Raw genomic sequence first — 14067 nt, forward strand, 5'->3', positions numbered from 1 at the left:
TGTCTAGCAAAAAGAAAACTCGATAATACTTTGAACAAGTAGAAGTGTCTCAAAACCTATAAAATGAGAGTATGACAAGTGTCATTTTCTTATTGGTGTAAAACCTCTCCATTGGGAGAGTGACAAGTGGCATGTCTTCATTGGGGAGAGAACATGTGGATCTTCATGCCATCATTACTGTTTGCACTCTCTTTTACTATTTTACATCCTACTCTTTTTTCTATTTACACCCTATTCTACTTTGGCCAAAAATACAAGACCTAATATTCCTAACTACTCTATACAAATTCTACAAGACTAAGAAGAATAAAAAAATTCTACAATATCTTCATTAAGGCACATCTTCTTCTATCTTCTTAACCGAAAGTTTTGAGACTTGATCATTTCCATCAGATGTAAATGTTATAGTTTTAGGATTTATTTTCTTGTTTACATAGTCATTAGACTATATGAAAACTCTCTAGTCTGAATATTTCTTCTGCGTCTTGAACTTTAAATGTATTTTGAATTGTTTCTTTCTTTGTCCAAATGTGAATGTTTTCAATATTGTAATATTGAGTATTTTTATCATATCCTTTATTTGTTGTGTATTGTTCATTATCTTCTTCTCATGAGACATTGAATATTGATAACTTCTGCTTTTATTAAATTTGTGCATCTTTGAATGTATGAAACAATTTGAATTGTTTTCATTTAATCTTCTGATGTGAATGTTGATATTTTAATGCTTTGTGATTGATTCTTCAATCATCTTTGTCACATATTATCTTCATGAATACGGTGGAGTGGATGCTTGATGTGGAAATGTTTCCTTTGAAGAAATCTTCTTCGTGTCATCTTTATTTGATATTTGCACCAATACACTCTTGAATTATCTCTATATTTATGGTTGTTTGAACATTCAAAATATAGTTGGAAAAGATAAAATCACATTCTTGGCTTCTTCATTTGAATCTTTTATTCTTGTATTAGACTTTAAATTTTATAAAAAAAATATGTTCATAAAAATAATTAATGTTCCTTTTTAAAATTTAATTAAAAATATTTTAATCGTAAATATTTATGTATTTTAATTATAAATATTTTGATAAGAATAAAAATATAAATATTAAAAGTGTTATCTATATGCACTATGCAAAACACGTAATTTTCTTAAATATTATTAAAATATTATTGTAATTGTTAAAATATTATTTTTATTAAATTTAATAAAAAAATATGTTCATAAAAATAATTAGTGTCCATTTTTTTAATTTAATAAAAAAAAATCTTGATATGTATGTGTACTACTAAGCTGAGAGGTCGAACCGAAATGATACACTAAATCGAAAGGTCTAGCTGAAAAGTATATATGTAAAAAAGTTAAATGTAATATATATATATATATATATAAAATAAATATAGTTATTGTAGCAAGGCCCAGCATGATAAGACCCAAATTAATAGGTGTGTATTTAAAAAGATATTGGGTAAAAAAAGAAAGGCCCAAGTAGGTTATGAGTCTAACAAGAAAACACTATAAATAGGACATCAGTCTAAGAGGTAAGTAGAGTGAATTTTATCTGATAATTACATAAAACTGATTCTCACTTTGGCATCAGAGGAGCGTCTTGCAGGTACACACACCCTGTGAGAGGAGACCGAGAGGAGAATTGGAAGATACAATTGATCTGGCCCAGCTAGGAAGCTTGTCAAACTTGAGTCCAACCTGCATAGCCCTAACCGAGAGAGTCCAATCTGAAGAGCCCAATCCGAGAAGTCAAAGAATTCTGCTTGAGGAGAGTTTCTGGCCCCTTTTGCAGGAAGAGTATCTAAATTATAAATATTTGAATGTTACTATAATATTATAAAATAATTAATTAAAAGTTAAATAAAAATAGTAAATGTGTGTTCTCTTTATATATACAAAAGAAAACACGTCTTTTTTATTAGGATAACAAAAAATAAAAAAAATAATTTATTTTATAATCATTATTAAGATAATTTTTTTATTAAATTTATAAAAAAATATGTTCATAAAAATAATTAATGTCCATCTTTTGGAAATAATAAAAAACATTTTCTGGATAAATATTTATGTAATTTAATTATAAATATTTGAATGTAACTATTACATTATAAAATAATTAATTGGAAGTAAAATAAAAATATTAAATGTGTATTCTCTATATACAATATGGAAATAATTATATTAGGAAAATAAAAACTAAAAAAAAAATAATGTAATTATTAAAACAATTTCTTTTATTAAATCTTAAAAAAAATGTTCATGAAAATAACTAGTGTCGATATTTTTGAATTTTATAAAAAAATATTTTTTTTAAATATTTATGTAAGTTAATTATAAGAATTTGAATGTAACTATCACATTATAAAATAATTAATTAAGAATAAAAATAAAATATTAAATGTGTGTTCTCTCTGTATACACTATGGAAAACACATATTTTTATTAGATAACAAAATTTGTTTTTATCAAAATTATGAAAAATAATTTTTTTATTAAATTTTACAAAAAAAATGTGTTCATAAAAATAATTAGTGTCCATCCTTTTGAATTTAATAAAAAACCATTTTCTTGATAAATGTTCATATATTTTAATATAACTACCACCTTATAAAATAATTAACTAAGAGTATTGAATATATATGTTATCTCTGTATACACGAAAGACAAATATTTTTATTAGGATAAAAAAATATAATTTTTTCATAATTGTTAAAATATTTTTGTTATTAAATTTATAAAAATTTATTTCATGTTCCACCTTTTAAGTATTTACAGTCCTCTTCAATTTCCTTATCATTATCATTGGATCTTTTTGGTAGTTCTCTGTTTCTCTGGTTACATGTTTATTGTTGCTTGTAATGTTACTAGTCGTTATCACGTGGACACTTGGTAAGATTTTTTCTTATTTCTACAAAGTTGAATTCCTGGTGTCCTATTCATTTTTTTTTTTGTCTATGATCTTCGAATGCTTGACTCTTTGGCTCTTTGGTATTTAAGTTGTAATGTATGGGCGTGGTACCTATAAATATACTCTGACACTTAAATTAGTCCGAATATAATTTGTAAGCATTAGTTTAGACTTTGGGTACTTGGTGCTTCCCTATTTATATGTCTTATTTTTATTACTTAATGGTAGGAATGTGCATACTTAAGTATAGAAAGAATCCATTCACATCTTAGTCATACATAGTGAATAATTTGATATATTTAGTGACTAATGATATTTTTAGATATTTCAAAAATCTCGCAGATGAGAAAATATATCGAGAGTCAACAATCCAGTAGTACATCATAAAAATGCATGGACGTTAATGTAAAGGAGCAAAAGGATATCCAAAATCCATGTGTCACAAATGCATGCACGTTAATGGGAAAGGAGAAAGGGGTACCCAAAATCCATATACATTTTTCTTTTTTCCTTTTTTCCTTGCTCAACGTAGGGACATCTCTCATCCCTTTCATCACCTCCATTGGATTTGAATGTGAATAATAGAGATGGTAATATGAGTCTGGATATACTCTTCCTATACCCAATATTTTTGAACTTCTACCCAACATAATTTTTAAAATTCTAAAAATATCATTTATTTTAAAAATAAAAATCTGAAATTGAAAATAATACATTATAGAAAAGTAGATTCGAATGAGTTTCTTTTATATCCAGAAATAAAAATCTAGAAACAAAAGTCAAAAGCCCTTTTTGATAAGAAAACTCACAGTAAGAAAAAATAATTTCAAAAACATATTCAAAAAAGGAGGTCCAGATTTTTATATGTACCCATATTTTTTAAGAGTACTTTCATCTTTTCAACTGGAATTGGTTGCAGTCATATGGTGCACAAAGCAATTGCCGTCCGTCTGTATTTAGCCCGTCCTGTGTGAAAATGGAGATTCATTTTATTGATTTAGTCTTCATGTACGCTAATTCGCGGGTTACTCCAAAAATATTATTTTAAATTAATAAAAAATAAATTTTAAATAAATTTAATTTTTATTTTCACGATACATATATAATAATTTCATTTTTAATGAAATTTAAATTTCAATTAAACTATTAAACTAATTAATAAAATATTTTATTAAATATATAATTTTTTAAGATAATATATGTAATCACATTATTACTATTTTAATTTTAATTTGAAAATATAAAATATTATATATAATAATAATATATTTAAATTTTTTTATAAAAAAATAAGGTCTCACTATTCATTTAATTTTAGATGTATTAAAATATTAAAATCTAAACATGTATTTTATAAAGAAATAAAAAACACTATTAAAAAATCAGTATTAAATTTTTTAGAAGAAACATTATTAATATTAAAAAATTATTAACGAATTTTGCGAAAGTTGTTTTGAATTAAGAATTGAAGTAATTTTATTTTGTACCTCGTGCCTTTCTACTTGTACCCCATAATTAAAAAATTATTCAAATTATTTTTGATATTATTTTTTCAGAATTCAGAAACTTTACCATTTATAAAATAAAAATTTAAAATTTATATTTCAGATTATAAAATATTTTAAATTGAATAATCCGTTCTAGTAAAATTTAGAATGGACAATTTTAAAATTTTTAATTTTAAATTATAGGGATTCATAAGGAAATTTGAGGGCCTAAGCAGGTTGTAGCCCATCCCACATTTTTTTTCCTGCCTCATTGTAAATAATGTTTCGGTAGTTTCTTCCTGCAGCCCCATGTAAATAATGTTTCGGTAGTTTCTTCCTGCAGCCCCACAACTACATTTTTCTTCCTGTATCCCACAATGTTGTGCAAAGACAAAATCGTTCCTGTATAAAAACTGTACATCTATTTTTTTTCATTTTAAATTAAGAAATCTGGAAATTTTTGTTGGATTTGACGCTTCTGATAAAATTTCATATTGACACGTCTAATAATCATCCAGATTGGTACTTCCAGTAATACATGAATGATAGCGCTAATCCAGTCTGGTAAAATTTAGATTGACGCTTTTGATAACCACTCAGATTGGTACTTCCGGTAGTACGTGAATGACAGTACTAATCCAGAATAAAAAAAAACATAACATCCATAATTAAAAAAATAATTCTAGATTCTCCAATGCATAATTCAAAATATATATTCCAAATTTAAAAATCCATAATTGAAAAAAATCATTCCAATCCACCAACCCGTCATGAAAATTAAGCTTCCAGATTCAGCAAGAAAATCAACAATTTATGCAAATTTTAATCCGTCATAAAAATTAAGCTTCTAGATTCAGCAAGGAAATCAACAATTTATGCAAACACTTTATCGACAAAGCAACATACCCTTCCAAATTAATGAATGATCCCGATTTCAAATAAAAGGTAAAGACTCTATAGATCCCGATTTCAAATAAAAGGTAAAGGACAGTTTCAGGATTTACAAAATTGTGGGAGTGCAGGAAAAAAATGTAGGGCGTGCAGGAAGAAACTGCCCAATGTTTTTGGTTTCTCTGCTCTCAAATCCGCAAATACAGTACATGACTGGATCCACACAAAGTGTAAAGAATTTGCTTACTTTAGCAAAACTATAAAAATTGCTTATATTATTTAACTGTTATTATATCTTGCTTACCAATATCGTAACTATTTAAATAAATTATTGTATACCAAAGGCTGATACTCTATTCTTCATTCCCTCCACTTTTTACACATGCAGAGTCCACGAATTGCTCAATGATATAATTCTGATTGTGATACTCATCGTAACTCACAACAGTCGCATTACAATGAAAGACCCTGAAAAAGAAGCTCTCTAATGCGTCATTACATCTGAACATGGTCCATGAAAGAATGTAACATGGCTAATTGTTGGGCAGAAAAAACATTACATTATGTGCAAGCAAGCAACTAGCAAGTATATCAAAATCAAGAACAGGTTCTCATAGTACTTTGTAAACTATGTTCAGCCCAAAAAAAAATTGCTATAGCATTTCTCCTGGTTGATTAGACTCAGGGAGATCCTGTCTTTACATTCTTTAATATATCTTGTGAGCAAACCTATTATGATAAAATAGACTTCCACTTCTAAGCATATGATACATGTATTCACGCTTGAAAAGGGAAACAACCTTGAATACTACTGCTCTACTTCCTCTAACCTAGAGTATGTCACTGCCCTCAAAAGGGCTAGACACCAGAACATTGCTCAGTAGTATCTCATCTAAATATATTGCAGGGAACTGTGATTATGGCCTTCAAGTTTGGTGAGTCATGTGTAGATCTCTGAGCTTTAGTTATTTGCATGACAAGAATAAAAGCCAAATACGTGCTGTAGTGAAGATGAATTGTACGTAGAGTAAACATCAAAGTTCAACTTTCATCTGACTTGCTGACACAGTACCTACAACAGCATGTAGAAAAGGTAATTTGATTGAAAAAGTGTAACTTGACTAAAAGGCGTTATTTGTTGGGCAATGCATACCATCGACATCTTGGTTACTGAGGGGAGCAGTTGTTGCAAAACTCATCTGTACGACGTTGTGAAGCTCATCCTCCCATACATCCGATAGCTATTACAAATTGTGTATGAAAAAAAATGATTGCAAAATATAGTCAGGCAAACTATTGGATAAACAGCAATTTAACATAAGCATAGTTAATTTGTTGTATAACAGCAAAGGATGGCCACAGAAACTAAATGTAAGTTTGGTTGAGGGAGGATTTTCAACATTCCTCATGTGTTGCATTCTACAGCAAAAAAATTATCCATTCACAAATCTATCATAATTACAATTAATATATGTAGCAGTAGCACCCAAACTTGACGTGTTTACTCACAAACAGAGAAATTATGTGCATGGTGAATTAGAAATGCTTGATATTCCAATGGATCAATACCTGATTTGGCTCCTTGAACCCACTATTCAAGGGAGCTAACTGTTGATGGATGTTTCTTTGAAGAATGTCAGCTGAGTTTACCATGTTGGGAATAATAGGATGAATCAGCCCTGGTTGAGATGGATGTATAGGAGGAAAAGCCATGGATATATCTAGAGGAAACCCTATTCCAGAAGAAGGACCGGGACGATGTTGAAGAATCTGATATATAATGTTCATTACATCAGGCACTTGAACAGAACATAAATCTTTTCCCACTGCTACGTAAATCAATTAATAACTTACATCTTTTCCAAGAAGTCCTTCAATATTAAATTCCAGCCGCGGATTTACTGTTGCAAGTTTCATAGACAAAAACTGCCAAATGAAAAAGGCGGGTGCATCAATTTAACTTGAAAAACATTCATTAATATTTTTTTTTAAATAAAACAGGTATGCAAAAGCATCAGTAAACTCCATCACAACCATGTTGTCATTCTGGCCAGTAACAATCAAAGCATCAATATAAATATGTATGTGGCTCCATCACAACCAGGTTGGCATTCTAGCCAGTAACAATCAAAGCATCAATGTATATATGTATATGTATGTGTATGTATATATGTATATAGCAATTAGCAAAATGAAATCTTGCATCTTCGTTCAATATCCAACAAAGATAACAGTGATCAGAGAAGAATCAATAGTAGTGATTCAAAATGAGGTAATTTCAAATACATAGAAGAGTGTTGCGGTAGTAAAGCGTGATAAATAATTAGAAGGTGAATGCAAATAAATATTTTGACACTATGCTTAAGTAGAACAAGAACATAAGGTGCAAATCAGTTTCATTGGAATAGAGAGTGAAGTTTTCCCTCCATACCTCAACCTGTCTCTGAAGTGATTGTACATAGTTGATGATTTCATCTAGCATTACTGCCTTGCCAGTGACCTAAAAGCATAGAAAGTAATAATAACAGGGTTAAAAGGATGTGATAACAGAACAGATAATAATATGGCAGTGAATTCTTCTAATTTCAAACTTAGAATCCACCTTGCTGCATCCCGGTACAAGGTCTTGAAGAAACTTCATCCTTTCACTTATCTTTTCCCTCCTAACCTGCAGTGAAAATCTAATTTAAAATGCTTCATCCAAAAACTTCATTTTCATGACAGAAAGTTCTCACAAAATCTTACTCTCTCTGCAAGGCTATGGCTATTTGTTGCTTGACCCCGGCGAGCCCTAACATGTATGTATTCCTCCTTAGGTGGATCAGAAGCTTGAGACCCCAGTTTGGCATTCTTCCCAGAAGACTTGGTTGCTGGAGTTGGTTGATGGTCTACCTTCTGTTGATTCTCAGAGTTGTCCTTTGTAGCTTCATTAGGAATTTCTGGAGCTCCATTGCCTATATCATTATCAGCATCCTACCAACATGAAAACAATAAAAAGGATAAGAGGAAATAACATCACAGCGTCACACATACAGCAGATACATCTGAATCACAAGTCACAACCATACCTGCCCACTTCTTTTCCTTTTCTTTGAGTTTAGCCCTTTGAAAGAAGGCTCTTCACTAGCACCTTCCAAGATTGGAGAATCATCCTGGCCACCACCATCATCATCACTAGATTCAGCTCTATCTGACTCATTAGCTGGCCTAACAAGAGTTAGCTTCCTATCATCATGAGACATAGTATGACCTTCACTTCTTTTATCACTCTTGAGAGGGCTTCCTTTAGAAGCCAGATGCTCAACAGATGGAGACAAATCTTTAGTAGCTTCAACTACATTCATATCACCTCCTTGAGATTGCCCTCCAGTTACAGATTTCAACCCATGGCCTGCAATAGCATCTCTTGCTCCATAAACCCCTGTTGATTGAGCAATACCATATGAGTTCACCATATCAGTAAAATTCCCTCCACTGAAGCATGAGAATCTTGCAGCTCTCTCAATGAATCCAGAATCAGTTGGAAACTGAGATAAACTGTGCGGAAACATCCCTGGGCCATTTGGTAACATAGAATTAGCAGGATTCCAAGCCATATCAAGTGTTCCAGGATGATCCTGACCTACTCTTCCAAAGCCAAAGCCATCTTTTCTTATTCCGGCAGTATTTGAAGAACCCCCATTGTTGTGGACATTAAAGTCACAAAATCCCATGTTTTGGGAGCCGGTGGAGTTGTCCCAGTAGCTTGGACCAAAAGAGTCCACCATTGAAGCGGAGGAACATGAAGACGAACCAATCAAATCCCCTCTGCTGGCATTCATAGAATTTCCCATGGCAACCAAACCAGCAGAAGAGTTTGCCAGATTTGCACCCCCAAATCTCCAATCCGAGTGCATACCACTAGAATAACCCATAGGATCCTCGCTTCTATCCACCTCAAACTTTTCTTTGTCACTCATATCCACCCCTCCTCAACAAATTATACCAAACTACCCCACTAGCAGATTCTTTTCTATGATATTTTCCCAACTAACTGATTATCAGAGAAAATTTAACAACAAATACCTACAGCAGTACAGCATGAAAAAATTATCGAAGTGTGGTCAAATTTCAAATAAACAAACCAACAGATGGAACCTCCTAAGCCTCAATACAAATTCAACAAATATGATTCCATGACAAGCATCAACCAGAATCCAGGACAATCTTGAAAACTGAAGGAACTAGAAACTTGTCTAAGTGTTTGAAGCACAAATAAAAAGTCTAGAAGCAGGAAGAGATAAAGCAGCTCCAGCAAATGATGGTAAAAATTGTAAGAGGCTCAAACAAAATCCAAATACCCAAAAGATGTACCAAAGCCCACACGAGCATGGCAGCTACCATTTCCAAAGCCAACACTGAACTTGAAGTACCAAAAATCATAAAGAAGGCCCCCCAGGAGAGAGAGAGGCTAAAAAAGACTGTTCAAAGAAAGAGCTGAAAAGAAGTCCATGGAAACAGTCAATTATGCAAACAACATTGATTTCAGCATAATAAATACCCCCATTCAAGCCCTAGTCAGTGTTACAGAACCGAACCCTGCAAAGACAGAGAGAGAAAAGAAGATTAAAAAATTACAAAAAGGACCCAACTTTAAAAGTGGGAAGAGAAAGATACCCATTTCTGATCCTCCTCCTACTTTCGGAACTCTGCCTTCGATTCAAGCTTTTTCCTCAAATCAAAACCACTTTATTCAATTTGGGATTTCTTCAAACTTGCTCCTTCATAACAAACCTGCCTTATACTGTGCCACATAGAAAGAGAGAGAGAGAGAAACACATCAAACTCAAAATAAAGCTTAGATTTTTAGAGAGAGAAGAGGAGAAAAAAGAAAACAATAAAGGTGGTAGAAAGAGGGGGAAATACAGCTAACAGACCAATGTGTTTATGAAGGAGAGTGTGGAAAGAAAAGGTAATGGCATAGAAGCTCCATTTATATACCTCACGCTCGCATCAAAAAGAGAGCTTTTGATGATTAACCACCGCCACAGGTACTGTAAAATAATAAATAATAGTAATAAAAAGACCTGCCCCTTAAGCTCCTCTTCCTCAATTTTGAGAAATTAATAATGATTGTTTTATCCTACTTTTTCATATTTTTGGAGAACTTCTATGTGATAATCATATCAGTTTGAGCTAGCAACTGACATTGCCAACTCTTACCTGGGGTGTTTTTCTCTTATCTTATTGAATTGTCCTTTATTACGCCTTGAAAGAAGTGCATGGAGGATCTTTAATAAGCGTTTTCCTTTGGTTTTGGTCAAGGCCCCCAAATCTAGCTGGGGTCATCTACTCATTTCTTTTTTGCCTCTAATATAAAAAAACTCTTCTAAACCAAAAACAAGCCATATGGGTCTTGCACTAAGGATTATTATTATTACTAGATGCATTGTCTAGGTTCGTAGGGAGAGAGAAGGAACACATTAAAAGAAGATACATTGTCTGTGCCAATGCACCCCTCTTATTGTTTCTTTCTTTTCTACTGCCTCTCAAATAATCAAACACAAAGGAGAAAACCATTGCTTTCTACACTTAATGTCCAACATAAATAATTCCAACTATACTATTTCATCAATTTAACGCTAACGCACCTAAGTAACTTCAAAAAAATAACATTCTCTTAACAAAATAAATACTATTATAAATTTATTATTTATACTGTTCTAAAACATTTACTACATAATCACTCAATTCCATGACCTTCTAAGTAATTTATATTCTCGTATTTTATCTATTTGTTGTATTAATTATTTTTTCAATTAGAAACTAATGATAGATTTTTCATATAAGAAAATACAAACAATTTTATTTGTGATATGATAATGTTTGCTATATAGCACAATTGAATACCGCAAATTGTTTCAAAATGTTATTTATATTATATTTATTATTTGAATATAATACTTTATTATTAAAAAAAGTTGTCAAATATTATTTTAAAAAAAGTGGGTGTCGATAATAATTTTTTATGTAGGAAAGCACCTATAAATGATGTTTTTTTCTTCCTCTCTCTACTTTCGCTCATTCTTGTGAAGAAACTTTGTACAGCGAGATTTTATTTTATTTTTATGTGAAATTGGGCTTCATTTCAGTTTTGTTTCTGCGTTTCAAATGACGTGTCATAACAAATTCTAAAAAGTTTTATCATTTCTATTTTTTACTTACATGCATTTCAAGCCGAGCGTTAAAGAACAAGAAGTTAACAAGGAATAAAGTTTAAATAGCTATAAGGTAAATAGAATATGCCATAAGATTTTAGTAAGGATTTGTAATATTACCTATATATTATATGGTTTTTAAGTTTCAAGACTTTTTTCATACTAATAGAAGACTATTAAATTTTGAACATGATCTTGTAGATTTGCAGATTAGCAAATTAGATGAAAGAAACATGGACGAAGGATCGTTTGCATGCGCAAAAGAGGATCAAACACAACAAAAGCGTTAGATAACCTTTTCAGTGGGGTAAGATTTTGTAGTGGAAATGGAGATAATTTTCATCTTTCCTCAGCATTAAATCTTTGGAGAGAGAATGATGGTGTCAAACAAGATCTTTTAGAGACTATGTTGATGTAGCCTTGTTCTCTCATATTGAACCCAAAATCATAGAAGATGCTCTAGATAATGAAGATTGGATTTTAGCCATGAAAGAAAAATTGAAGTAGTTAAGTAGAAATGATGTCTAGAATTTGGTATCTCCTCTGTGTGAGCATAACGTGATTGGAACAAGATGGACGAAAAAAAGTAGGAAGAAATAAATCTAGATTGATAACACAAGGCTACAAAATCAACAAGAAAGAATAAATGTTACTAAAACTTTTCCTCCTATTGCACGTCTTGAAGCAATAAGGATTTGTTGTTTCAAAAATATAAAGCTTGCTAGAGAAAAAAACAACCTAAATATTTTGAATATGTGCTAAAACAAAAACAAAAAACTAGTTCTTGGAATAAATGACATCTTACAATCACTTATCAAATAAAAAATGCATATGTTTTATCTAATAGATGATAAAGTCAAGTTTCATTTCGTCTAATAAGTTAATTAAAGATCAATTAGACTATAAGTACAAACCAAAATTTTAAGTTGGCACACATGAAGAATATTCCAAAACTTAAGTTTGAAGAAACAAAGAATGTCTTTTATGTTTGTCCCAGAAATATCTGCACCAAGCAACAACATTCAAAATTACTTTGAGATATGAGCTTATAGTCTCCTTTTCTCCTTGCATTGTTTTGATTTGATTTTTGTTGGAAGATGAAGTGAAGGATGGTTGCGAAAGCTTGTAGGAACTTAAGAGAAGTTCAAAAATTTGAAATGGATTGGGCGAATTCGGTTAAGTGAAAGGTTAGACCAATTCACTAGGAAAGAGTCTAGGGGAGGCTATCAAGAAGACTACCCTAGAGAGAGTTGTTAGGAGAAATGAGAAAAGTATATTTGAATATATGAGTTATTGTATTGACCAGGATGCATGAGATATATGTATATATAGCAGTTACGTATATGTAACTGTAATAACATAAAGGAAACTATGTGCCTAATATCCTCCCCTTAAACTTATGGTTTGTTAATAACCATATGTTTACTACGAAAAGTATAGAAAGAGGGTCCAGATACAGGTTTTGTGAAAGCATTCATGACTTGAAACCTAGTAGGAAGATGGATGAGCTTAACAAATTGCTTTTGAACATAGTCCCTAACAAAATGAAGGTCAAGTTCAAAGTGTTTTGTGCGAGAGTGCATGACTAGATTTGCACTGAGTAAAATAGCACCCAGGTTATCGGAGAAGAGTTGAGGTTGTCCAGTGGATATGTGGAGCTCACGGAGAAGAGAATGAAGCCAAATAACGTTAGTGAGGACAACAACTATGCTCTGATACTCTACTTCTCGAAACAGCCTTTTGTTTATGAGAGGACCAAGTGATGATGTTGAATCCAAGATAAACGCTGTAACCAGTGGTGGATTTGTGATCGTCTGCATCACTGCCCCAGTATGCATCACTGAAAGCATGAATGTTCGTGGATGAGATGCGTCTGATAAGCAAATCGTGGGTTGTAGTTCCGACAAGGTATCGTAAGATACGTTTGACTGCTTTCCAGTGGTGTTCCTGAGGATTTTGCATGAACTGGCAGACCTTATTGACAACATAGGAAAGCTCAGGGCGTGTAGCAAGAATATACTATAGAGAACCAACAATATAGTGATATAAGGTGGGATCTTGAATAGCCGAAGAAGTATCCTGTGAGAGACGAAGAGTAGTCTGCATGGGAGTGGGAAGCGAATGAGCTTCGTGCATGTGGGTTTGTTGAAGAAGATCATTGATGTATTTGATCTGAGAGAGAAGAATGCTTCCATCTTTGAGATTCTGAACTTCGATGCCAAGAAAATAATGAAGACGTCCCAAATCTTTTAAAGCAAAGAAGGAGCCAAGTGTGCGTATCAGATCTTGAATGTGAGAAGTTGAGGACCCTGCAATTATAATGTCATCTACATAAATTAAAATGAAAATGGTGTAAGCTTGCATACAAGATGAGGAGAGGATGATTGAAAACCGGGAGGCTGCTACATGTAAACATCTTCGTGAAGATCACCATTCAAAAAAGCATTGTTGACATCAACTTGGTGTATGGGCCATGCAGCATAAACAACATGCGAAAGAACAACACGAATGATTACTGGATTAACAACAAGACTATAGGTTTCATTGTAATCAGTGTCTGCAGTTTGACTGAAA

At 31.9% G+C, this 14067-nt stretch overlaps 1 protein-coding gene across 5 annotated transcripts; it reads right to left on the reverse strand.

The window, feature by feature from the left end:
• Positions 1-5929: 5929 nt before the first annotated feature.
• On the reverse strand, positions 5930-10686 carry LOC137810980 (basic helix-loop-helix (bHLH) DNA-binding superfamily protein). Of its 5 annotated transcripts, XM_068612505.2 has the most exons (11): positions 10499-10686; positions 10277-10329; positions 9953-10079; positions 8365-9874; positions 8042-8269; positions 7899-7964; positions 7728-7796; positions 7151-7222; positions 6866-7066; positions 6450-6537; positions 5930-6368 (listed from the first exon to the last, which is right to left on the reverse strand). In XM_068612505.2, the coding sequence occupies exons 4-11, from the start codon at positions 9253-9255 to the stop codon at positions 6331-6333; spliced, it is 1653 nt and encodes a 550-aa protein (XP_068468606.1). In that variant the 5' UTR covers positions 9256-9874; positions 9953-10079; positions 10277-10329; positions 10499-10686; the 3' UTR covers positions 5930-6330. The 5 variants fall into 5 exon arrangements, with proteins under 5 accessions (XP_068468606.1, XP_068468604.1, XP_068468607.1 ...); XM_068612503.2 differs by lacking the exon at positions 10499-10686 and having other exon boundaries at positions 10213-10420; XM_068612506.2 differs by lacking the exons at positions 10277-10329; positions 10499-10686 and adding an exon at positions 10202-10231.
• Between the last annotated feature and the right edge of the window lie 3381 nt (positions 10687-14067).

This window comes from Phaseolus vulgaris, chromosome 2 (assembly GCF_051622355.1).
Source record: "Phaseolus vulgaris cultivar YP4 chromosome 2, ASM5162235v1, whole genome shotgun sequence".
Lineage (NCBI taxonomy): Eukaryota > Viridiplantae > Streptophyta > Magnoliopsida > Fabales > Fabaceae > Phaseolus > Phaseolus vulgaris.